This window comes from Cyprinodon tularosa, unplaced genomic scaffold (assembly GCF_016077235.1).
Source record: "Cyprinodon tularosa strain WSP-4 unplaced genomic scaffold, ASM1607723v1 ctg554, whole genome shotgun sequence".
NCBI classification, from domain to species: domain Eukaryota; kingdom Metazoa; phylum Chordata; class Actinopteri; order Cyprinodontiformes; family Cyprinodontidae; genus Cyprinodon; species Cyprinodon tularosa.
Genome location: NW_024039290.1, coordinates 928,643 through 956,471, shown reverse-complemented (window position 1 = coordinate 956,471; position 27,829 = coordinate 928,643). Strand labels below are relative to the sequence as shown.

General features: G+C 37.8%; 1 protein-coding gene across 2 annotated transcripts in view; it reads left to right on the top strand.

Annotated features, from left to right (window-relative positions):
* Positions 1-27,829, top strand: part of LOC119796656 (mitogen-activated protein kinase kinase kinase kinase 5-like) — an 85,768-nt gene that overhangs the window by 7,467 nt on the left and 50,472 nt on the right. For both annotated transcript variants that reach the window (XM_038305302.1, XM_038305303.1), the window contains exon 2: positions 27,152-27,209. In XM_038305302.1, coding sequence (XP_038161230.1) covers positions 27,152-27,209 — 58 coding nt within the window. The remainder of the gene's footprint in view (positions 1-27,151; positions 27,210-27,829) is intronic.

Below are 27,829 nucleotides of genomic sequence, written 5' to 3'. Positions count from 1 at the left end.
CTTACATACTTTTTTGCTGTTTAAGAGGAGAAAGATTTCAAGCTGTCTTTTATAGAGTTGAATAATACATTTATTTAAGGGGACAGTGTGTTCTAAATTACAAGGTTCTACAGGGTTTTACCGACATAAATGTAATATATTATCTATATGTGTGTTATTTATGATCACCTGTGAACTGAAACATGTTTACCTTGCCTTAGAAAATGTTATCTATAATAACATAGGTGTGGGTTCGCATTTGTGGAGACCGACATCTTTTGTACTATGGCAGCGTAGAGCTGACAAACTAATGATTATATAGAGATTGCCATTATGCTCAAATGGGACTGCGGTAAGTTATAGACCTTATATAGAATCCTACAAAGACTAAATACATTTATGAACGTATCTATTTAAACTAGACAAACACCATTGTTATTATAACTATGACTACAACAGATTCACATCTTTCTCCTTCGCTCGGTCCATGTTATGGTCAGAGTGACCAAAACAGGGGAATGAATCTCCTGGACAACAGAGGTTAAGGAGAGACGGCGTTCCTGAGCTCAGGGAGGAGCACCAGGGAATCAGTGTGAGAACAGCGACTGAGAAGCTCCAAAACCTCCGGAGCTAAGAAACCACAGTGGCAGAGGTGGCAGCTCACTGCTGCTAGCTCAGGAAGAGAGGCGAGGAGCACTGCAATAGCTCAGAGAGGCCTGCTGGGAAACAGCGCTGATGGCCTGGAAGAGACTACAGCTGGCCTTGGCTAACTAGAGACTAACCACTGAGGATCGAAACAGGACGACATGAGGATCGGATTAGTCGGCCAGGTGGAGAGAGGTCCTAAGACATGGTTAGAGTGGTTACTGTGAGGAGGATGGCGTAACATCGAAGGAGCCGCCAGGTAGACAGAGCAGGAAGAGACAATGGCAGGCCAAGGATAGCCTGTAGAGGCTAACTGCTGGAGATAGACAGAGGACCGCTCAGGATCAGAGGAGCGTGCGCCCAGAATGACCGGGGGGGGGGGGGGGGGGGGGAGGTGTTCATGACGCTGTAGTCTGACCATTAGATGTCGATAAAAATTACACATTACAGCTTTAAAATTTATGTATAGATCCTCTTTAACCACTGAGCCAGTGTTGCCTCCAGAAATTTAGCCTCATCTATTTGGGCATGTAATTTTTTATTTTTTTTTGCTAAATGTATTTCAGCCTAAATCTTACACCTTAATAAATAGCAGATTGTTTTACTCCGTGTTCTGCAAATAAACAGACTTTTACAAAACAGATGCAAAACTAGTCCAGTGTAGAGCGAACAGACTTCCTCTCAAACAGATTAGATGACCTTATTCTTCTGTTCTGCAGAGGGAGATTTGCCTCTTTGGCCGTCGTTCACAAGAATCAAATAGGTTCCCATGAACTTATGTGATGCACAAAGGAACTGCAATGTGTTTTCTATCGAGTGTGTAGTTTCACACCATGCAGCTTATGTCACAATGGAGATGCAACACTTCTGCATCATCAGGAGTTGAGAGAAACCAGCTCTTTCACATGAGCATATTGGCTTTTCTATATATAATAACCATTAAGGCTGCAATAGGGATGTTTTATGTTTTTATTTCAGAAAGAAATTAAAGATAAATATATATTTATAAAAAAATATATTCAACGCATCTTTATATACGAAAGCTACTGGAAACTGTTGGTGCGTAACAGAAGAAAAAATATCTATGAGCTTATTTAGTAAATTACATATTGGTTGAGTGCTTTAGATAAACAGGTTCAGGACACTTTTTCGTTATGTGTTAGGAAGTTACATTCCTTCTCACTGACTGGGGGAGCAGGAGTTTCTGGTATGTGCCCCATCAGCGTCATCCAGTTTATTTACAGTAAATGCGTCACGTGGTTTATACAGTCACATACAAATTCTATTTTGGGTATTTTAGTATATCATGAATACTACTATCTGCATTATATTCAAATCAAGCCAGTTCAATTCAGTTTATTTCTATAGACCCAATTCACAACACATGTCATCTCTAGGCACTTGAAAAGACAATTCAATAAGATCATCCAGTCTGATTGATAAAAAGTTTCTATCCAAGGAAAACCATCTTACAAGCATGTGTTGACAGTAGATATTAGCATGCATTTTTTTGTTTATTCTGCAGCAATTACATTATACAGAACAGGCATGCAGTGACAGGAGAGAGGAAAAACTCCCTTTAACAGGACGAAACTGTCAAGACTCAGAACGTTGGACCCAGAATTCAGGAAGACGGAAGTGATTTATAAAAAGCATTTATTGACTGCACAGAGATCTGCAGCTCAGCAGTCAGGACTAGATGGCTGGAATCTCCGCAGAGCGAGAAACACAGGTTAGATACCATGTAACTCTGACGGAGGACGATAGCGAGCATGTGAGTCACTAACCTGGTTATAAAGTTCAGTCCGAGCCAAGAAGTCAAGGAGAGAATCTAGTTATGATCTGGCAATCAGAATAAACACACTGGTTAAGCTAGAGAGCTGTCACCTACGGCTCATATAATCTGGCACTGATGGCTGGGAGAATTTTGATTTGGAAGCTTTAGTGAGGGACAGAGAGAACGCTGGATGAGCTGATAAGGAACGAGGAGAGACATCTCTCCCTGAGAAATGCAGTTAATAGAAATATGAAAAATAAACTAGGAAGCTTGACTCTACCAGCAAAGGAGTGGTCGCCCTGCAGCTCCTAATATCTACAACACGCTAATGAGGAAATAACACACAAGAACAATCCCTCTGATCAGAGGGAGGACTCACACAAACGCATATGACAAATTCATGTTAAAGAAGTTTAAACTTGGTGGAAAATGGATTTAATAAAGCTTTTCAGCTAAATGGGGTCAGTTTGTCCCTTTTGTTGGTTTCCTTACGCTTGAGTTAGATCGTGAAGACAAACCACAGAGTCTGTGTTTCTGATAAAGTAGTTCATCTCAACACCTTAAACCCTTTTCAGCAGCACTTAAATATGGTCATATCCTATAAGTGGGTTAAGATTTGAACATGTAATCCTTCTATTATTTATATTCTAAGACGCTTTTTTTTACCCATAGCTTCCCACTGAATAATAACAGGACCATGCTTGTATTAAGATAACCTTTACCTGTGATTCAAAGAAACTATCCAGACCTCTCAAGTAATCCATTGGTTCTTCAGATGTTCCTGTCTGATAATCAGATTATTAATACTGTTCCAGGGTTTCTAAGGGTCTAAAGTGTTTATATTTGGATTTTCTTTTGGATTTTCTTTGGCTGTTTTTTGGATAAATTTAAACAGGGAGGCCTTTGATATTTGCTAGTAAGTCTCACAACTTTAGCTGTAAAATATGTAGGTATTTAACAGTGACTAAACTCAATAGGTTAACCACTGTATCGATGGCAAGAAACCTGTTTTTATAGACTGAACCCAACTTTTTCTATGCTAGTCATTTGCGTCCTCTCAAGATACTATAAAAGACTGATAGGCTGGATATATAGGAATGAGTCACTTGGAAAGATTCAAGTTTAAGTGTTTCCCACCAGTTCATATTTTTATCAAATCAGATGGTCGTTTAATACAGGGATGTCAAATTAGTTCCAGAAAGGGCTGTGTGGCTGCAGGTTTTCTTTCCAACCAAGTAAAATACCACACTGGACTCTATTCTTCTCATCAAGTCATCATGTTAAAACTGGACTCACATGATGAGATGAATGGAGTCTGGTCTGCTATTGCTTGGTTGGAAAGAAAACATGCAGCCCTTTCTGGAACCGGTTTGACATTCCCGATTTAACACCAGTTGAGGAAAAGCTGTGTATCTAAAGAAGGCCTAGTTGATTACATCAAGTAAACAAGCTATTTTTAGGTTCTGTGCAAGAATTTCTGTTGATTAAGATAACAGTTTGACCAACAGAAAATATGATTTAGTAATAATTAGTCAAATCTAACAGAGCTTTCAAAAAATGCTTGACATGTCGTCAACAATCAGTTGTCCCAAGTCTCTGGAGTAAAAGTCCAAGTTATTTTAAATGTCTCTTTTTTTTTTCAAGTCATGGCTAAAGTTACAGAAATAATCATTCAAGTGTGACTCAAGTCCAGTTCATGTGACTTGACTCCCAATTTCAACATTTCAGTATGAAAAATACATTTGTGTCAGAATTAAAACAAGCTTGACTCAGCCCATTGTCTATTGAGCAGTCATTGCTGGGAACCAAAGCAGCGAGCTACTCTTTAGTGTTTAAAATTGGCTAACATGATAAGTACATCTAGGATAATTTTTTTTTTACTCCCTTTAGCCAACAAGACCACTGCCAAACTGTTGTTTGGTGGCATTATACTGACAAGGCAAATTAATAAGAAAAGTGGAAGAATATTAAACCTTTGTACTGGGCATGCTAATACAAGTACAGTTTAAATAGGTTAGTAATGATCCTCTCTTCTTAACATTAAAGTAGCAAACATCCTCTCAAGGGCTGATTTAGGACATTTGGGGCCCTATGCAAAGACAGGCATGGGACCCTCTGAATTGAGAAGACCCATTGTACAGATACAGAAATTTGAATAGAATAGACATACATTTTGTTCTACCTTTACTCCATCTCTTCTTATCCCTTTTCTTGTTATTTTCCTCTCTATGTTTTCTTTTGTCCCTTTTTCTTTTCATATTGGCAATGTGCTCAGCTGACTTTTAAAACCATCTCCAAAGGAATCAAAGATATTCCGATCACTAAGCCAGTTCTAAATTACCTGATCACTCCTTCCAGTGTTTCCAAAAAGGCAACAGAAAAAGTCAATAACAAAGTCCTCCTTTTCACTCTAGACAAGCCATGATCTGCTTATCTGTTCTCAATTTTTCATTTAAATGAAATAATAGCTGCATGAATCATGACAACAGACAAGATAGTGGAGAGCAGGAGGCAGCGTTACAAATCTACTTGCTCTGGAGAGCAGAGTTCGGTGCTTTTATATGTTGTCGCCAAAGTCTCCAGTAACAGAAAAAAAGTTGCTAGATTTGGCACTAAGTGCTTTTTTGGAATAAAAGCACTAGAGGAGTCTGAAAAGTAGCTAAATGTAGCAACAAAAAAAACGCCAAGTTGCAACACTGCTCTTTCCGCTGTTAGTTTGGACCTTTCTGAACAAATGGACTGATCCAATGTGGTGGACACTGAAAGTGTATTTATCAAAAACATAATTAATGTGCACAAATATTTAATAGCTTTATTAACCATACATGTAAAATGAGTTGTATGAGGCCCCCAGGAACTTGGAGCCCTTGTCAACTGCCTAGTTTTGCCTAATGGTAAATCCGCCCCTGCATCCTGCATAAGCTAATTTCAGCTGTTTGAATTTTAGCTACATGGGGACAGCCCCATTACTGGGTTAAGTTGCAATTTAGCAGGAAAACATGCATAGAGAGACAAAAGTTTATTCACATTAGTTCTTTATTAAAGGTAAACGAATAGATAAAAATGTTTATTTGTCATTAAAACTTTCCATTATTCCAATGAAATTCCTCGTTGGGAATAAAACCATCACTTTAGGGAGCAGTGTGCTGCTACTGTGATGCATCTGGGAGGCACTTTGCAGCCAAGGGCCTTAGCCGTGGGGTTTGAACATGGAAACTGAATTACATGTAATACTTTAAATACTTTACATTAAATACTTTAAATGGATGCAAAAAAATTTTCGCCTTATTGATCCCTAGTAAAGACATTGTACATATTGTCCGTCTAACTGTAGATGTTTATACTTTTTTGTTTTATTTAAAAGAAGAACCCTGCAACGTCACCACAGGTTGTTAGATGCTAGGAAGTTGTTTCAGCAGTCCAACAGACTCAACAGGCTTGCTGTTTTTGGGTTAAAATGTTTGGTTCGTTCAACTTCATGAATCTCAGGTTGTTACAATATCTATTTTGTTATAATTCTAGGACTTTCCCTCGAATGCCCTTTGTTTAATGTTGAAGGTGAACATTGTTGTTTGTTTGTTTGTTTTGTAGCTGAGTTTTCTCATCAGCAGACATAAAACCAGAGTTGACTGTGTTGCACACAGAAGGAAACAATATTTCTGAAATCTTTGTGAAGATATCTGGTATCTTTGCACCTCCATTGTCGGTCTGCAACAATTCACTGCTTTTAGCTTGCACTCTTTCCTTCCTACTTTCAGCCTCTGATTGCCACTGCACTTTCTTCTTGTTTAGAGTAAGTTGTTTCTCTCCACTGTTGTCACATGCTTAAATAACTCTGTATTTGACCTGGCTCCTTAGTCTTGGGCTAATGAACAAAGGACCTTTTTCTTGACAACATATTAACAGCAAGTTTTGTTGCATATCATGGAGTTGTGGGAATTTATCACCTTCAGTCTCTGACAGCTCCTTTCTCTGCAAGCAGGCAAAATGCAGGCTCTGCAAAGCGGAGCTCTTTTACAGCTAATGCAATGCATGAGCAACTAAAATATGAGCTTTGCTTAGCCATAAGCTGACCCCAAACCTGTAAAACCCCAAGATGTTAAATCCCACTGAGGCCATCTGCGCTTAGTACAGTTTTATGCACGTCATTATGGTTTTCTTTCACAATCTCTGACAGTTAAGAATTAAGAAAAAACCAAAGCAAAACAAACAAAACAAAACAAAATAGCTAAAGGCTCTAAGGGAGACCCAACAAGATGGTCAAAGAGAGTAGAGATGGGTTTGAAGTATCTAAAATTTCACTACCTCTTACCAATGGGCGGAGTTAGCTGACATTAACCTTCAACGAAAAACCCACAATTAGAATTAGATTTGGACATACATAAGCATGTTTGTATTCCTTTGAGATTAATCTGGAGCTGCTAAATTAATAGACTTAAGGTTATAATAGTAGCATCTGGTTCTTGTTTTAATAGATTGCACTCTGTCAAATTCAGGTTTATCAAGACTGCTTTTACTGGCTGCTTCTTCTATGAATCATGAGTCCAACTGGATCACAGCCTAATCTTCTCTGTTTTGGGCACTGACTCAGATTTCAAAGAATATAGACTCTACATCTTGCCATGTCAGGATCTTCCTTCTCTTACAGTAAAAACTCTGACTTTCCTTATCTGATGTGGCTTGTGCTACAAAGCTGCTCTATAACAAGCTGCACCTCTGTAGTTTCAGGCTTAGAGCCCCGCAGAGGCTGCAGGCTGCACCTGGTGTATGCACGACCTCAGCAGCAAAATGAAGAAGTGAGATACAGGAGAAAAGCACACAAGAAAATCTGCCTGCAGAGACATAATAACCGTGTCAGGTTTCTGCTGAAACAATGCGGTCTGGTGTGTTGTGTTGGTGTGTGTTTGTGTGCGTGTGCATGTGTGTGTGTACATATGTGCATGTATGTCTTAAGGATGAGTTGAGCTTGATTTTTGGTTGGTTTGGATTTATCTTTAACCCTAAAAGAGGAAGAGAGTCAACTTTTGATGCTGAAAACCTCAAACAAATTTCAGTCAAATGCCACCTTCAACCAATACTGGCATCTGTGCCGTTTGCCTGAGTTTGTGTTTGGTGCTCTTTTTGGTTTAAATGAGAAATTCTTAAGAGAATAGTAAAACTTTACCTCATGCTTAATGGCCTTTTTTAATTCAGCTGAAAAACTGAGATTATTTAAGTTTTTTTAGTTTCCTTTGAGTAAGAAAAAAAAAAAAAGAAACACAAGAAACAGCCCAAACAAAAGCAGCAAAAACCACCAGCACGATTTTAACATAGATAGAGTCTATTCTCTGCACTTGCATTTTACTTTCTACCATTTCAGCATTTCATTTTGAGCATTATTGATCTAACTTTTAAATGCCTTTAAACCCATGCTCTCACTTTGACACTTTACTGTTGAAGTCTTTAATAGCATGCAATGGTTTTATTTGGGGAGATTTTAAATAGCTGCTGCTGTTCCTGTGTGTTTGTTCCAGCTAAAAATTTGCAGCAATAGATATGCTATTTGTTTTCCCTTTTTTTCAGTTCTGGGCCCTTCTGCCCTAGCATCCAGGGGAGTTTTGATAAGGGGAAGGCCAAAATCCAAAATAAACTTTTGTTTTGAGACCAAGCTGCACAAAATTTTGTTGTCAGTCTTGAAGTCATTGTCGCTGGGCTCCACATGGCGATTCCAATATGCTGAATTTTTTGGTCTTTTCCACCTTGAAGCGATCTGAGCACATCCGAGATATATTATCCCATCTCACTTCTGAGTTCAAAAACCGCAGCCAGCTTGCGTTCCATCACATCTAGCTTACGCCATAGCTCACAGTCCTATTCGTTCACAGCCTTTGTGATTACATCAACTGCAGCAGGCAGCCTAATCATCGTCCAAATTGCTTCCGGCATGCTCTATAATTGTAGATACACCAGGTATGCTCCAAATCCAAATAGAAGAAATCCGAGTGTCATACATCCAAACATGTATATGTCTTTCATGTCCTTGACTGACGGCATCGTAAAACACACCATCCTCCAAGCCTTCCAGGAGTCTAGGGTGTGTCCCACGAAGTATGTCCCCTCTGGACATAAAGGGTCCCCTTTACCCTGTCTTCAGGTTGAGAAAATTTGATCAGTTGCATTGAGAAACAAGCTGACCAGATCCATTATTTAATGCAAGTAAAATGAAGAGAGGACTCAGAAAGGCAAGACAGAACAAAAAGCAAGGACAGAGCAGGCAGGTACAGGAACAGCAGGAAATGTCTCCGCCACTGCCGAGATGTGTCATTCTTTCAATCACGCACTATTTAATATACAGGTATTACTGAATTTATTTACAAATCCAAATCAGAAAAATCCGCTTCTGGAAATAGGTTAGGGATTGAAACACCGGGACAGATCAGGTACACACAAATATTACAATACCTCTCATAAATAGCTTTGGAAATTGGTAATGTTGGTCTGTTTTCATATAAAGATATTGATTGTGATCCGGATGTATTGCTGGTTGTGCAAGCAGAAATTAGGTTATCGGGTAGAGTCAGGGTTTCTGTTGCTACTTTAGTGTTCAAATGTATTTTCGCCCATGTACCTCGTTCCTACCCGATTTATCCGTATGAGATATTTTTTGTTTTGTTTTCAGATTTGGGCTCTCCCTTTGTTGTTCCTTTTCTGATCAAATGCTCTCTCCTTACGTACCATCCTCTCTTCCTGGCATTTGGTATAATTGGATGGGGATGTATTAACAGTTATATCATCTTGAAAGCTCTCGCTACTTTTTCTTAATACAATGTCTGGACAAACTTGTTTTTGTATCACGGTGTGTCTAAGTCATTGGTTTGGTCAGGATTCGGATTGGTGTTGTTGACTTGGAGAAGGGGAGATTTTTCCCTCTTCTTTTCGTAGTCAGAAATTATGTTTATTTCAGATGCAGAAATCTGTAATATGATTAGTTTTGTTATAGATAGTTTGAGAATCAGAGGGCAAAAATATGAGGAAATATGAACCCTCCTCCCCTGCCATTGTGTTGCTGGTGGGTTTTCATGTGCTGGTGTGACGTAAGCTAGAGTGAACATGACTTTCTCTGAGTTGAGTGTAAAGAATACTGAGAAGTAAAACTGACTTATTTGTTGTTTTTGTAATGACCTTAAGATTTGGAATTTTCACAAGACTCTTCAGTGATGTGGATTAGGGTTGATATGATGCAAAAGTTTCAAACAAAACAAAGTAGAATACCCATGAGTATTTCCTATTCTCCAGAAGAAAAAAAAACATGTTTTAAAGGTTAAACTTTCTTGGTCATTAGGATTAGAACTGATTCTCAACACTTTGCTCTGGATGATACAGAGGCATCAGTGGGTCAGCTGCAAGATAAAGCTGATAATTAGGATGAGAAGCTGGAATTGATTATTATAGCTGAGGAGTGAGGGAGGCAGAAACCTGCAAGGTTTTGTTTTACATAAGAAACCTCAGCAGAGGAAGCACTTCCTCAGGACGCCAAAACAAGTGAAACCCTAACCCCCTCACCCCCCGCATCTTTAGCACACTTTTGAGTGCATTGTAAGAAGATGCATCACATCTTGATACAGTAAGTGCAGTGTGACTTACAGGAAGCATGTAATGTGTTGTGAGACAGGGGAACCAGAGCTGTTGGGGTCTTACTCTACTTCTCAGAAACCTTTCAAAGGCAGAGGCTTTAAGGTTTCCTTTGGGCGGGTTAATCTTCTGCCATATGGTAGAAGATGCTGTTTCTTTGACCCCACAGCAAAAAGAAAGAACAGCTATGTCACTCCTCAGACTGGAGGTGAAACCAAATGCTTACACATTGTGTGTGGGTGCAGCACACCTTAATCTATATAGTTTTATATAGATTTTAGTTTATTTTGTGGGAATACCTAAAAACATATAAGCAAGGAAACAGCTTAAGAACAAGCAAACAAGAAATTTGGAAGAGAAATTTGGAGCTCCAAAAATCTTGTGTAATCCTTGCTTGTTTACAAAGGTGCCACATTTGTCTATTCAAGCATTTATATATGGGTATTAAAGAATGGGAATGTCCAGCTAGGAAGGCGATGGGTCACAGACATTAATGCGTTTAGATGTGAAATGTGTGAGTCGACCCCATAACAAAGCCATTTGATGTTAAGATGCAGGCTGAAGAAGGTTAGAAAATGTTGTTTTCCAATTTCCTATGTCAGCGCATGCTGAATGGTCAATTAGGAAAGCTTGGTTGTCCAAATAGCATACCACCAAACTCTCTACAAAGTGGCTTAGGGACAACAGATTCTGTTTTTAGTGGCCACCATGAATTCCTAATCTCAATACAGTAGAGAATGTGTGGGCAGAAGTAAAAAAGTGTGTGTGGGTGTGTGTGTACATGGCAACTAAAGGCAGGTTTATACTCAGAAACCAGGTCGTCTGCGTGTGTGTTGAAGTTAAAGCAGATATGCCCCCGCCCCTTCCGCAGACACTCTGGTGCCGGTGACAGTGCAGGAGGCTTCTGATTGGTCAAATCTCCATCCATTTTACACTATCTGTATTTCCTGTTTGGTACCTTACCGGCTTGTTTTGTTTGTATGACCACCATTGTGGAAAACGACTGGTTAAAATGGACCAGCTAGAAGAGCTATGTGCGCGAGAACGCTGGGACCCTTTTTCCACCTGGAACCCCGCACTTTTTCACCCTCATGTCCCTCTGTTGTCACACAAATGGCTATATCTAGACCTACAGTTAGCTTATGATTTTCCCTCCCTCATTGTGGAGTGGAATAACTTAGCGCAGACCACACTTTAAAAATTGAGCGTAAATCAAAAATATTTGTCTCAAGCTCACTGCGACACACTGCTGCGGGAGTATAACCAGCACTTGAGAGACCTCACCCAGTTAAACCAGTTCTGATCGGAGGAATGAGCTTAAAGTTCCCTCAAACTATTGAGAGAAGCTGGTAAAGGACAACTATTATTCTTTCATTTAGCAAATAATGATTATTTAACAATCATAAATGTCAGTGCAATTCCAAAATTAGCCTTGCTAAAAGAGAAACGGGTCTTTTTTTTTTTACTTGCAGCCAAGAGTTCAAGCATAGTCTGTACAGTATCTCTATACAGATGGACCTCAAGTTGGACAAAGTAATACATAAATGTATCCCTTTTATTCACTGATCACATGCTCAAAAGCAAACATACTTTGGCACAATGAGGTGTCTGCTCCCAGGACCCACCAAACAGATTTACAATCCTCAGTGGATCAACATCTAGTGTATGAACGTTCTTCTCCTTTATCGAAAGAGCAGATAACATCCTCACGTTGAATATCAAAGCTCTTGGGAAATTAGTCTTGGAATGATTACAAAATATAAAAGATCTCCATTTTTTTCAACACTAAATAAACTGAGAAACTATTTTAATAAGGACTTAATAGCAGGAAAACGCAATACATGCCAATGTCTGGTGTTCATCATTACTTCATTCTTTTAACCTTACTTTGCCCAAAAGGCATACATATGTTTTATTATATTATATATAGAGGAAGATGGGCTAGGTTCTCTCTATTTCAGGCATCTTTAAAACCCTCTCTTATGGCCCTATTGTGTTCAGATTGGTTTAACATTAAGAGTTAAATATAGCTTGAAGCTTAGCTACAGCTTTGACATGTTTGGCAGCCAAACCAACTTCTAAAACCAACTTCTAAAACATCCTGTTGTCGTCACTGCTATATTTTAATCTCAAATTTTCACCAACTACAGATGAAGTATGGGAAACAATTTTATCGTGCAAAATGTAGAAAAGTTATAACTCTTCAAATCTGATCTTGATGATGTGTCTAATTAAAATGTCGAGTAACAATGCCAGGACTGGAGGGATCAGAAACAACAGTGTCACTCTACTCGTCTCTATCCCTCTAACAGAAACTTCATAGATAATCTAAAAAATGTTTCACTCTATTTTAAGGAGAGTGGTTGCAAATGAAAAACCTAAATCTAGTCTCACCTCAATCTAAATGTTAAACTGAGGAAGCCAGAAGAAAAATTGTTGTTTCAACAGGATCAGAGCTCACTTTTAGTTTGCAGCAGCGACTCAGAAGCATGAGTGGCTAATTTAGTTAAATATAAAGATGCAGGTTTTGTATTTAATGTGGGATTTTATTTAGGGGTTACAGTGCATAGTTTTAAAAAACTGCACTGTTGCAATTCAAATAGGTGCTTGCACGCCGTCCACATTTTCTTGTTTAATAATGGGGGCGACAGTGGCGTTGGATGTAGGAGTTTGCCCTGAAATCGAAGGGTTGACAGTTCAAGCCCCGACTCTGGCTTTCAGTGTCGTTGTGTCCTTGGGCAAGACACTTCACCTGCATTGTCTACTGATGGTGGTCAGTGAGCCCCAGGGCAGCTGTGGCTACAATGTAGCTTGCCACCGTGAGTTGTTTGCGTGAATGGGTGAATGAATGTAGTGTAAAGCACTTTGGTCAAGTCTCCTAACTTGAATAAAGGCGCTATATAAGTACATCCCATTTGCCAATGGATATTCATTTGAAATCATGATTTTTACCCCTCTATTCACAATAATCTACAAACCTAACAATCTACTTGTTTAAGATATAGTAAATGTTAAAGCAACACTGTGTAACCTTTCACCCAAGCATTACCTTAATTTTTAGAAATATTAAAGGATTTTTCAAGTCAGTATACAACAGTTGGTGCATAACCATACTCTATCTATCGCTGGAGGGGTCATGTTACCCAGAGCATCACTATATGAGGTCTGCTCAAACAGCGGCATCATCCAATGCATCATCCAATGCTAGTGCACACCTAAAGTTTGCACTAGCCAACAAAACTGGTCAATAAGTTTCCAGCTTCCAGCTTAACCCACTGGTTCCTGCAGAGTACAATAACATAGCGCCACTTCTGCAAGCAGGGGTTCTCTCTTTGCATCGGGCTGTTTATTCCCCAGTCTATGACCTGTGTTGTGACGTCTGAGCCGTGATGCCTGATGGGAGATGGAGTTGCAGTCTGGTTCTTTGTGGAAGGTCAAACATGCTAGTCACTACATCTCTTATAGGCTTCCCCTAAACTGAAGGCTGACGGTTGAAAAATAACAATGCTGCATCTCAGAAATGGAACATGGAGTTTCTGTATTAAGTTAAAATGCTAACCCAAATATATTGTTTCTTCATATCCTGTTCTTTATAATCATTCACATTACAAATGAAGCTTGTATATTTATTCCTTTTTAGAAAGATATAACTTCAAGCAACCGCTGAATATGAGAATCAGGAGGTTTTGAAGACTTTGAGGGTTCATTGATATTCAAAATAGGGCTAAACCTGGACGATAACGGATAGATGTGGTCGAGAGTTGGGTGTGTGGTTTTATAAACAGTAGCAAAATGTAAGAGAGAAAAGTGGGTAAGAGGAACACATTCTTTCTGCTCTATAGTTCTATGTATCAGGTGATAATTAAAGTGAACAGTTTTATACCAGGTTCCAGACTTATAACAGATTCCCCAAAGTTTTTAGTTCTTACATTTACCTTTAAAGATGAAAGCAAATGGACTACTGGAAATGTGAAAAACTGTTCGCCTTTGCTGTCCTGACAGGAAGTGAGAGGGAAAGTTAATTAACTGCACCTGAATAGTATAATATCGCTGCTGTAATCTCTATAAATGCAGGAAAATCATCAGTTTTAGACATTTACTTCTCTTGACCTTACAGGTCTCCATTAACATAATGCTAGAGCACAAAGACATCAGCAATGACTTTGGAAATTCAAATATTGTTCCCCATCAATTCAATCAATAATATGTGAATAAATCTGTGAAACAATGCACTGTGAGGAAGGACCAGAAATGTTGCGAACAAACATAACCGGTAACCAATACCTGATAGTGACAGATACTCAAAATTATTCAGAATTAACATATCTTGAAGAGTAAACTTAAAAAAGATTTTGTAAGTTGTACAATGCGGCAGCAAGGAAAGCGGTTACTAGGAAATGGCTCAATCCCCAGCTAACAACAATAAAAAATTGTGGTTTGATATCATATATGATATCTTAAGGCTAGAAAGATAACATTTAATATCAGATTAAAACAAGGCAAATTTAAAGCAAAATGGAGTACGTAGATTGAGTTCATCATGACTTTAAGGGAATATTTCATTTTAATTCGATGTAAACTGATTGCATTTTATGTAAATATACTGGTGTACATCAGAGACATGCCCTTGGCATTGTTGTTTTTGTTTATTTTACTTTGACAATAAAGAATAAAACAAAAACAAAAAGCTGCACATTTCCACTACATACAGAACCCAGTTGCAAATTTGCAGCGAACACCTCAGAAAGGAAACCTTTAGACAGCAAGTAAGAAGCTTCAACAGCGCTGCATCAAGTCAGAGTTATTATGCAGTTGCTCCTGCTTTTTTCAGTGGATAAGCTCCCCAGTAAGTGTCAAAGGCCAGTCTAAATTTACTGTTTACACTTCAGGAATTCTTTAAGTATTTCTGGCATTTTTATCAGAGATAACTGATATATAATCTCAACAAACCTCTTTTTTTTCCTGAAACATCTGGGATTTTTTTTTCTTTCAAATGTCTGACTATATAATATCAGAAAATAAATAGCTTTACAATTTTGCCTTTAACTGTGGAAATATCTGATTTTTTTAAATAAAAAATGCATTTTCCAAAACAGATATTTTCTTAGTTTTTCTGAAAGCTCTAAATATCAAGGTATTTAAAGCTACACGGCTTTCGAGCCAAGTATTAGCTTAGCTAGAGATATATCGCATAATCTTTCAGATCAATATTCAGTGCCTAGCTACCTTAAGAGGGTCAGATCACTGCACGAGTCATGTGATCCCTATGTTCATGCAAAGCGAGTATCCCTGGCATAATTTATTGGACGTAATGATGTTTTACAAAGTTTAAACATAGAAAGCAAGTGTTGTTACAGGTTGTTCATTAGCTGATTTCATTCAGTGCTAAATGCTATACGATAAACACTGAACTTAGCCTGTTAGATCTAGATTTAAAGATTTTTTTATTTAATCAAGAAGTAGGAAACAAAGCACATATTCCCTGTTCTTGTCTCTGGTAGCACAACTGTAAGATGCAAGCTAAAAAAGTTGCTTATAGCTGTATGTTGTAACTGAATTAAGTTATTTTACAATGTGCACACGTCAAACTTTATGGTTTACTAAAGTTAATTAAATCCACATTTCATAGTGTATCATAGAAAGATCTTATAGGATCGCTTAATTCTAACAGTTTAAAAAGGCCATTAAGGGACCAATTCTAAATGCTTCATAGTCCATCAAACAAGTGGAAAAACTGTTGCTGTAAATAATCCCAGCAGTTTTAGGTTGGATTGTGCAATGTTCGTAGTAATTACAAAAAAACCTATGAGCTCCATCTCAGACTCAGTGAGCAGTAAAATCCTGCCAACTAAGCAGACAGAAGGGTTGAAGCACAGAGCAACATCTCTCTAAATAGAATATGACAGCACAACTCATGATTAACTACTAGAACAAGCTCCATTAGACAGATGAGGCAAAAAGCAGACATTGTTGAACCAATCCTAAAAAAAAAAAAAGGACATATCTGCACAATTAGTCATATCAACTTTCAGGCATGGTGGTGGAGGTGTGATGAGTTGGCATTTGGTCTACCTTGCTGTTGCCAAGTCAGTCATGAACTCCTCTGTCAAATTTGGGGCAAATTCTCCAACATCAGAAGCTTGATCATCAACAGAACAACGATGCCAAACACTGCAGATCTACAGTGACCCAGAATGCAGTCTTGGAGCTGAAAAGAACTGAGACAGACGCTTGTACACCTGAGAGAACTAAAAAGTAAACACTCCTCCACAGCAAGGTGAAAGAAGGATCTTGCCTGCTGCTACTAGTGATTCTCTAAGATGTTTGATCACAGCGTGCACATAGTTTTTCACACACAGCTTTTCTGTTTAGGCCTCAGGTTTGTTGAACAGATGACAGATCAGATTGTGTTTCTATAAACCTGTGACATTTTAGAGCCTAGAAAGGACCAGATCCTTTTTATATTTTGATGCTTGATGTGTAAGGTTTTAAGAGGTTTCAGAACTTTCACCCTGTGACCTTTGTGTTTGAGCAGGTCACATCTTTATGATTCGTAGTGAAAGGAAGTAGGCAGGATTCACTTCCTTATTTCTATCTCCTTTGTTAAAGGGGATTGTAAAGATCTGAATTGTTTAACCAGCTCAAGTAGAAAAATCAGAGCCTCTCAGTGTTCCAGGAGAAGGAACCCCCTCCCCCAGCCTGAGCTGACATGACTGAAGAGGGTGGTTAACAGCCTGCGGGGTGGAAATGTTTGGTGGAAGGTCCACAGCTTCCGCTGTGACATTTACCTTCTGTGTGTTTGCTTGTTTGCCTGTTTACTGTTTTTTTCCCCCTTCGTTGACCTCTTTGGTTTGATTGAGACCAAGACTTCTTTATCTCAACACATTTTCCATTGTTGTTACCTTCATGATCTCTAGTTAGCTTTAAGCCTCTAAATCCTACAGCTGAAGAGGTTCTTCTCGAGGCTTCCCAGAAGATATTTAGCTTCTTTGAAGGCTGCTTGTGGCTCACTTAATCAGAGTTATTGTGCAAGAATCATCAAAACTTTGCACCAATACCTGCAGTCTGCTAAAGTATGACTAAACCTTCCTAGAAAAAACAGATCAGCATCAGGTACAGGTTAACTTCCATCATCTTCACATTCACACAAAATTCACTCTCTCACACAAACCTCCTTGTCTTACTATATGAAGTGAGGACACTGTGTTGACTACCATGGACTTCCACTGAATTTAAGTCATTTTCAACCCTTCCTATACACTAGCACAGAGGTGGCTCGCTAATCCAGGCTCAACCTGATTTAGAACATTTATAAATGACGGCATGTTGTCCGACAACAGTGTGTGTTAACAGTGCCTGTTTGTACGGTAAAGCCCTCCAGGACCAGGCTGCACGTGATACAAATTAGCCAACGAGCTGTCAGTCTAGGCTGTTGCCGCTAGCCACTTTTAGACACCGCAGACAAACCTGTGGCAAGCCGGGCGATGGGAAAGAAGGAGAAGACGATGAGAAAAAGTGTGGACTGCTGGAAGAAGAACTGTGGTGAACTGGTGAAAAAAAAGTGAAATGGCGTGCTAAAAGATGACCCTGCACATTTTGAGTATGTTTGGCTCAGCCTTCTGCTGTGAAGCAGGATTCTCCATCATGAATAGAATAAAAAATGAATATGGATCCAGGCTCAAAATGATATGTGCTTTAGAATGGCTTTGTCTCCATTCAAACCCAGGTTTAAAGCCTTGCAGGGCAGCATAGAGCCCACTGCTCTCATTAAGACAGAAAAAAAGAAAAAACAAAAACAAAATCAAAAAACGGTCAGTTAAGGTGTTTTATAAGATATTTGAATCAGCAAATTGTCTATATACCAAACCGAATGATCGTTGTTGTCTACTTAAAAAAAACACTTTAAATTTAAAAATGTTATAAAAAAAAAAATTTATGTTTAAATATATATATATATATATATTTTTATTATTTTTTTGATGCATGGATGCATAAATATAATTATTTCAGTTTTAAATTATGTTTAAAGTAACAAATTATAATTAGAAATGTGTCTGGACCTTTACTGGTTGTTGATTCGGACCCTGCTGATTTTTAATTGGTTACCCCTGCCCTAATCCATAACAATAACCTGAAACCTAACCATTACTTGCACATACCTAACCCTAACTTTTATCTAAACCCAATTTACACTTTATTCCTAAATCTAAACGTTAGCAAAATATGAGGTGAGGACCAGTGAGAGGTCTCATTTTGATGGTTAAACTGAGGAAAGGAGAACTTTAACACAGAGAAAAAAACATATATACCACCTAACTCTGTTGATATTTAAAATGTTGGACTTAATTGTTGGAGTTCCATAAAACAACATGTTGTAGTTGTAACTACACAACGGAAGCTGGTCCACTTATTTTTATTATGCAAATGGGTTCAAATTGTGTGGTCAACTTTTAAAAGGGGAAATCTGACAATTATTGTTGTGGATGCAGATGTGAGGGAATCACCTAAAAATATACATACCCCTATCAGATTATGGTATAAAATGATTTTCATTCAAGTTGAAAGTATTCAGTAATTTATTTTTCTCTCCCAAATGCCTTGAAAACCTTGGTAAGGGATGCTATCTACAGCAGAATAACACATTGGCTGCAAAGCAACATATCTCCTATATTCCTTGTTATAAATTGCTTAAACTGTAGTGATAATAGCTCATTATAACATACCATGCATTCAGGTTGTATTTTACCACTCACGTCTGGTGATGTTTGAGTTTTAATACAACTGGAAAAGTTTCAGGAGGTTTTTGAGGTTAGGGAACTAGTTACTATGTTATTTCCAAAAGTTCTGATGTGAGCCTGAGGAAACTTTAGGTTGAGGTTTAGTTGCATTCATGAAATTATAGAAATACAACAGAAATCAGATTTTTTTTTTTTTTATTGTTATATTATATATATATATTTTTTTTTGAGGATTTGGGGGAAAAAGTGGAAGAAAGTTCAAATACCTGCATAAGAGCTCTACCTGTTTGATATGTGAACACTTTTCCATGTTTGCAACAAAACTAGCAACAGTAGTGGAGTTCGGAGATGCAATCTTAAATCTTCTTCTTAAATCTATCTTTGTGCTCCTCATTTATCCAGAAGTTCTGCAATTGCACTTTTTCTCTCATTCCCAACTGGGTAGTCTGCGGTATATTTAGCATGTCTTCCCTGGAAATGCCTTTCCAAATTACTCTTTTTATTATTTGATAACTTTTCATTATAAAACAAACATGCATGCAGTCCTTCCGCATTGGTAATGAATTAAAAGAAAGGTGTATGCTGGTGAAGATTCTCAGTCATCCAGGTCATAGTTATTCCAAAAAAGTCAATTGTTTTGTGATTGTTTTTGTTGGGCTACTGTAATAGAGTCTCAAACTCAAAGCTATTTCTGACATTTTGAATTAAAAATGCTTCCTGGATGGGAAGTGGAATGTTTTTAAACTTGGAAACAAAGTCCACTGGAATGTTTTTAACTTTTTTGGAGTGACATTGGTAATGAAAGCAAATAGTTTGGTCCATTCTTCTTTGAACCATCTGTTCTCATCAGCTATCTTCTTTTTTTGTTTGTTTACAACAGTGACTTACTTGCCTGGCAGCACTTTGTGCTGAAACGTGTTTTGCAGGCTATGATGCAAATCTTCGTTGAGTGAAATCTTAAAATGTATTGTTTAAATTTATTTGTACAAATTTCATACAGCAACAATGAATGTTTTTTTCACCTCCTGCACACCATATTAAAACAAACAAAGTCAATCTTTTTCCATTTTCATGCATTTTTGAAAAAGCTCCAGGGGGACGCTAAAAAGCGACATGCAGCTCTCGAGCCGCTCTCGGCCGAACCCTGTTATCGATCAATAGACTATGCTGCATTTTTGAGTGCAATAAGTGGGCATGTTGCTTGTGATCTACAAACATTGCTGTACCCAATAAAATGCAAAGGTGGTGCAGTAACTAGTTACGATTACGCAGTTACATTTACATGATTCTTAAAAAAAAAGACTTACTACTTTCTGCTCTTATTTAAGTAAAAATAGGATGCAAGTTTACTACTCTTACCCGAGTAAAAACTCTGTTTGCTTTATTTATTGTGAGTAACTTTCCTTATTGTAAACAAACTCCTTTTAAGCAAAAATGCACCAGAGAGACGTCTACTTTTCTTTGTACTTTCCATCTGCTGATTAATTTAGAGGTCGAGTGAAAACACAGTTAACACCATACTATAATTTACTCAATTCTTACATGCTGCAGCTATTTATTTTATAAGTTTTATGACTCAAAAAATGTTTTGAAGTGTTCCTTCCAAATAAATGTGTAGTGATGCATTAAAAGACATTACCGTATGTCTTTATATATCTTTTATCTCATTCTTTGAAACAGCTTAAGTTGCAATTTCATGTTTCTCTGTTAAAACAAGTAGATTGGATGTACTTGCATTTCAGAGTATCTGTAGAAGGAAAATGAGGTTCTAAGCCATGTAGTTGGAGGTAATAATGAAGATTATTGAAGAAATGATAAGGAAAATACTAAATGTTTTTGTGCGCTTCCCATAGGTAGCCTTTTTTTTTTTTTTACAGCGCTATGAACAAAAGTACAAAATAAAATGATTAAAATAACTAAATCATCAGACAGAGGAGAATGGGCAGATTATGCTTTAATCAGCTGGATTTATTTCCACCATCTCCTCTCAACCGCTGCTTGAACCAATGTACTGCAAAACAAGGTAGGCCCAGAACTATTTTGTATGGAGATGATTAAGATAACTTTTGGGAAAAGAATAATCCTCCTACCCCCATGTCTCTGCAGGCTCTTTTAATATTCTATTTTTGTTTTTTTGTTGTTTTGTTTTTATAAACATGCAACAATATTCAAGCTCAGACATTTTTGTCATTCTAGTTTAATTGTATAAAGACTGTCTGCTCTCCCTCTGCATTATGATTGTTGGCCCATGTGTTTACATCTCCACAGACTCTCTCTCCATCCCCTGGCATTGTACCTTCTTTGTGGTAACAATGACAACAGAAATTTTTGCACTTGGTTTTCAGAACCAAGAAAAAGACACAAAAAAAAAGACACAAAAAAAAACCAAACTCTGCAGCCACATTTGACCTTCAGATTTGGAAAATTACTGTGCAAGAGGTAAATGTTTAAATGTACCCATCATCCTCCCTTGAATTTGCACAGTTTGACCTGCATATTGATGAAGGCACACACAAAAAAGGCGACCATATGCTGCCTGCGAAATTGCAAGTGCAAATAACTTTGTACCTCTTTGAAGAATCGATCTGCATCTCCAACCGCATTTGCACCTGTTTTAAGATACGCAAACCCTCTAAAGATCAGACCTTTGTGTATCCATAGCACCATCCTTGTGTTATTATCAAATAGTAGAGGCTTTGTAATTGATTAAAGGGTGTTTACAGTAGGGGGCACCAGTAAGAGGTAATTCAGGTGAACAGGATTGTAACATTTCCAGTCAATTAACATTCTTGGGTTCTTTGAGTTTTCTTTATTAATAACTTTAATAATTGCAGTGGAGTTAAGACAGAGGCCATTTCTCAGTTTACAAGAATGCGAGTATGGACTCGTGTCCTCGCCAAGTATGTTCTTGAGAAGAACACAGCAAAGTATGGAGTCTGGGAGAATGGGAGCATAAATCTGGGTCAATTGGAACGGAAGCGTACTTGTGATGTCACCACACGCTCAGCTTGTCTGCAACTGGATTTTACCTCCTGTTATTAATAGACTCTAGATAGTTATACTTTATGACTTTGTTCATTTATTGGGGCAATAATAGTTAACGCATTAAGATAACCGCAAATCAAACCAACATTTTGCCAAATAAAACAAAAAAACTTGCAGAAGCGGTATAATGTTCTCGCCTCAAATTATCTTAAAACTTACTTTTATTGAACAACAGCAACAGAGAAGATAACTTTTAATTTAATACTCTGAGCTCTGTGAGCGCTCCATTGAAAGCTGCTGCTGCAGTGCATGCTGGGACAGCTGTCAATCTCCAGAATGGACAAGTCTGTTCTGATGCATGCTGGGTAGAGAGGGAGAGGCAAAAACAGCATCCGGGGGACTTTGTCCATTCTCTGTCTTCTTGTTCTTGTTGCTGCAAGATTCTTTTATGTAACAAAAAGTTTGCCTCTAGTGGTAGGCGTAATAACAAAGTGGCAAAGGGGATGGAAGGAAGACAAATAGAGTCAAACAGTAAATAAAAAAAAAATCTGACTCAGATGTTAGCATCAACTTGTCTAATAAGAAAAGAGCCCGAAACAACAGTGTGAGGTTACTAAAATACGTAGCATTTCAGGTTGAACTGAATTAGGTGTGCACCATATGGAAACCCCAAAGCAGGTTTAGCAATGAACATAAAGTTTTTAGTTTTATAATAAGGGAAAAATTGTCCCTTTTGAACTCATTTTTCATTCTGAACTTCTTATTTATTTTCATCTCATTTTGGTTGAAGCTGATTTGTCATTTACAAAAGTCTTCTCTTCAGTAAGCAAAAATGCGATTGGCTCTAAATTTGATGTTAAGTTTAACACATTTGAGTCCCACTAAATGTTTTTGAGCAATGAATCAAGCTGAGGTTCATATAATCAGCAGTGATGGGCAGTAGCTCCGCTACATGTAACGAAGCTATTAGTTTAACTACATTTTCCAGTAGCTTGACCGTTGCGTCGCTGCTTTATTTATCAAATAACTTTCCAGTAGTGACGTTATTATTTTTATCAAGTACCGACGTAGCGTCCACAAACGCTACAAAATCCAGGGCATAACTAAGTAATGCAAGCAGGTTTTCTATTTTTGAAACAACAATCGGAGTTATTTGTTGGACATTCACGCATGAGCCTCTATTCTGCCTCTCCTGTCTGTGTCTACGAAACATGCGCATGCGCACTGTAGTGGAACTCAATGAACGACACCCACAGACACACAGAGCCACACACACAGGATGGAGGAGGAGACATTTTGAAAACTTGTTGAACCCTCTGATAAAAAGTATGTGTTCAAATTTCTGTTCTTGGCCATTGAGAGCTCATGTGGCCAAGACTAGCCATTTGTTTTACATAGCCAAACACTCATTAAAACAATCAACTGCAGTCAATTTTTTGAAATAAAAATGAGAAAAATATAAATATATAAACAGCTTTAACTTTATTGGCGCCTTTAATTTCCAAATAGTTAAATCTGATGAGTGCCACTAAGATAATCTCATTAGAGAGCAGTAGCCAAACTTAGATATTGTATTTTCATGGCCTAATTTACCAGACAGGATGTTTACATAAATCTAAAGGCCTATTTGCACAGATAAGATTTTTTAGGTATGGAGGAACAGCTCTCCCATATATAAAAATAAATACATGCTCAATAAATAAATAAGCATTTAATTAATAACCCCCCCAAAATACAATGAATAAATATGTAGTATGTAATTAGCTTCTTTATTTTTTCACCTTTTTTGTAAACAGTTTCATTTGTTACTTGAATCGACTGTTTAATTGAGGTCTGAAGAAGTTTTCTCTAAGGGAGACCCTAAAGAAATAAGATGCCTTTTGTAGGGTTTTGTTTTCCCTAGAGATGTCCATTGAATGTAAACTCATAGCCATGTCTCCATGTGTAGAACACTACACAGTACCTTTAATTTGGTTCTAATAACAGCAGATTGTTTACTAGTTTGTCTACTAGTAAATACTTCAGTTTCTTTTTTATTATGCTGATCATAAAGCAATGTTTACACTGTGATTTGTCATTGGCTGATCTTTAATAAATGTTTTAAATAGTGTGTCAGACTCATTTTGAATTGAAATTACCTTGGTACAACGTTAAGTAGCTTCTGATGTAGTTAAGCTACTTTTAACACATTAGTGTAACTTAGCTTGCTATAATTCTTTAGGTGGTAGCTTTTGTGTAGTGAAGCTTAATTTATTGTTGAGTAACTGATAGCTTAGCTCACTACACTGGACAAGTAGCTTGCCCAACACTGATAATCAGTTGTATTTAGTCAAATTAGATTTCAATCCTGTAGATGGAAGGTAAAATCCCATGACCTTATGGTGTGTTTGCTGTCGGTCAGAGAGCATGAAAGCTTGGCTAAGGTTAAGTAGGTAAGTGTTTATCTGATGAAATATTTTTTTGACCCCCCCCCCCCTTCTGCAACCGCACCACGCTGACTTTCCATTTTAATGTCACAGCTCTGCTTAAAGCAGGCTGAAATGTCGACGCCAAATGTCCCCGACTGCAAAATGTCGGCTTCCATTACATTAAAACGCCAGCGGTTGAGATTTTCCGACTAATTGAACCCTACACGCAGAGGAGGCCGCCGTTGCAGTCCAGTCGCTAAAAAGAATTCCATTCTCCTGTTTATGATAAGACACATTTAACTTAGTGATGAAGTTTTTCTCATTACGTTAAACCGTAATTTACCTCTGACCCAACGACTCAGCAGCATAATGATTGTAGACAAGAGTTGAAATTCTTTAGCAGTACATAAATGATTGTAATCGCCCTGTGATGACTACGTTATTGGCTTAAGAATGAACTTTATACTTTTTTAATTACTTTTCTGGCATCGTTGCTTTGGAGAGAATTGAGCTTTAAATGCCACGTGGGGTGTTTTAAAACCTCCCTCTCTTAGACTCTGAAGTTTCCGTTTCATTCTGTACAAGCTGTCCTGCCCCGGGTGGCTGGCTAAGTACGCCTATGACTCTTTTCTATTTAAGGAGTTACAATCTGAATCGGTGTTTCCTTCCCTTGCTGTGGGAGGGTTGCTCTGCCATGTGTGAAAAGTCTAGTTATTTTGGCTGCATGTACCCACTTTATAAATTTAATTGTTTTTCTACAGTATATGGTTTAGAAATGCACAGGGTTTTGTGTTTTGATATACATTTTATTCTGATTTTAATTTGACTTCATGGAGCGGATTGCAGATATTAGCTGGTAGCAGATTCTGACAACATGACAGCTTCACTATTTAGACAAAAATCTTGACAAAACTTGTAAAAAGGTCTAAAGCATTCTGGTTGACCTCATTTGCATACAGTCTTAGACTGCTGGTAATCTCTGTTAAAATGTCAGACTCTACAGTTAGATTATTTGCAGAGCTGGTAGTTTGGTGCAAACATTTGTCTTTTTCTTCTTCTACATAAATTTGATTTAATTTGGACACCAAATTCTTTTACTCATCTCTTTTGTTAACCAAACAAGATGTCTTGGTTGAGTTTAATTAAATTTGCTGGCTTCCTGTCGTGGACCCTGCTTTCAAGCATGGAGGTCAATAAGGTTAATGTTGCATCTTAGGCTCTCTGTCCCAGAATCGGTTTAAAGTCTGTTTGGGATCATTCACATATTTGAACTGTGACCAAGTTTAAAAAATCTAGCTTAGCAGTTTGCAACCTTTGAAATCCAAAGAACCATTTTGTCCTTAGTACAACTTTATAAAAGGTGTTTAGTAAAATTACATGATCTTTTGATAATAAAACACTAATTATTTTTGTTAAATAGCTATTTTAGTAAATCTGTTACCATTTTAACAGATATTTTGTAATTTTAGGTTTTCAAACATGGAAAACTTTCTATAACATATTTAATTAAAGAAAGAACAAAATTATGACCAAAATTATTTTAAAAAATCAAAAGAAAAACAACATATTTCTTGGTAATTTTAATGTAATTCTGTTGTGAAAATTAAATTCAAAATGTCTTTAAACAAACTGCTAAAGCTTCTAAGATTGATATATTTCTGTTATGCTTGATTCAAAAGCATTAGTTGGCTTATACGGGTATATAATTTTTAACCTCTATTAAGAGCCAAGGTAGAAGGTCTAAAGAGCAACTTGCAGCTCTGGAGCTGCATATTGCAGACCTCTGATCGAGCTACTGATTTGACTTTGAGAATGTAGAAGAAGAATGTAGAGGTTGTCCCTCTTCTACTCTTTCCCATCTTCTTTTAGTCAATGCATAAATAACGCGGAAACATGATGCTGGCACCACCATGCTTGTCAGTTGGTAGAATGTTAAGTTTGAAAGCCAATCTATCGATTGTATTATACTGGCTAATCCTTACAGAGAAGTTTGGGGTTTGGTGCCTGTCACCTAGATGATAGGACAAGAGGTTAAAGCCTGGAAAGTTTACCACTCTGTCACTGGGTGACATAGAGACAGCCAATCTTGCACAAATGCCCTAATGAAGGGCATTTTATTGAGACCAATCAACGGTTATGTTGTTTGGGAGAAGCTGGAGTCCCCAGAGAGAACCTAAACACGTAAAAGAAGAGCCTGCCTGGCTTTTAAAAGAGGTACTGTTTCCATTTCATGGCTGATTTAATCCTCTTTGCTTCTTTTCTTGGTCTGCAATGTCCAAAACAAAAGAAGTAAACTCCCAACTGCCTGAGACATGCTGGAACCCCAGTGGAGTTGCATGGGAGACCATAATCCAAATGTAAATCCTCAATTCCTCCCAGAACCAGTCTCTGTACAACAAAGAACCTGTATATGGTTCATCATTCCAATGCTTTGCAATACGTTTAAGTGAAATACAAAAGCAAAAGTATCTAGTGGTTTAAGTGAATTTGGTGTTTGCCTGGGCGGGAGTTTCTAACTGGTTAGCACCCAGATGTAACTAAGATAAGCCGGAGTGGTTTCACTATACTGGTGGTTGTTAAATATTTTCACAGCAAAGCTTTGCTGCTTTTCTGCTATCATTTACTTCCTGCAAACCTAATAAAACAACAACCAAATACAAGGAAATGCTAATTTCTACTACTTTGCACAACAAAAATAGCTTTCTTTTCATATCTGTGACGATCTTGTAAACAGAAATATCGCCATCCTCTGCTATCACGCCTTTAAAGGTCACTGCATGCATGTGCGTATGACTACATGTACACATGATCCCTTGCTATAAATGTAGACTTTGTTTATAATGCCACAGAGAGATGTGGGTTGTTTCTTGCTCTCCACAGATCTGGACTGCAAACCTGCAGATTCCACTGTTGCACAAGAAAACTCAATTACACAACAACTCCCGTATAACTCATGTTATGGTGTGTAACATTAATATTTCTGTGATCTGTTTCTTTTTTTTTTTCAGGCCCGCAACAAGCAAAATGGAGAGCTGGCAGCTATTAAAGTAATCAAGATGGAGCCAGGTAAGGATATTTATCTTTATGTTTTAATATAATGTCATCCCAAATAACTGTTCTTTTGTTACAATTTACATTTACTTTTTTTTGCTAAACATTAAAATGCCTTTTTCATCTAAGGCACTGTTCATTGTCTTGTTAACTTGCATTAATACCTCAAATTAGTTTCAAACTCAGTGAGGTTTTTGCAAAATATAAATCCCTTTTATAGTCCCACAATGGGGAAATTCACTCTCTGCATATGACCCATCCTCTTGGGTTGGGTCAGGAACCCTGGAACCCAGTGTGCAGGCTGTGGGGATTGAACCTGGAACTTGCAACCAAGCGCACTGCTCTAATCACTAGGCCATCATTTTAATTTATCTGATAAATTCAGATAAACAAGCTTTAAATAAATCAAACCATTTTTATTCCCTTCGTAGAAGGACCAGGCATAGATGGTTCTAGGTGTAGCTAAAGTTGTCATGATCGGTTTAAGGAATCTGACCCACATGCAGAGAAACCACTCAGAGAACACGGGGGAATGTTTAACAGGTTTATTTGATGTAACGTATACAGGAGTAGGATCTGGAACTCAGTGGACTGGTGAACCGGAACTGGAAGGTCTGATGGGGAGATCAGAGATC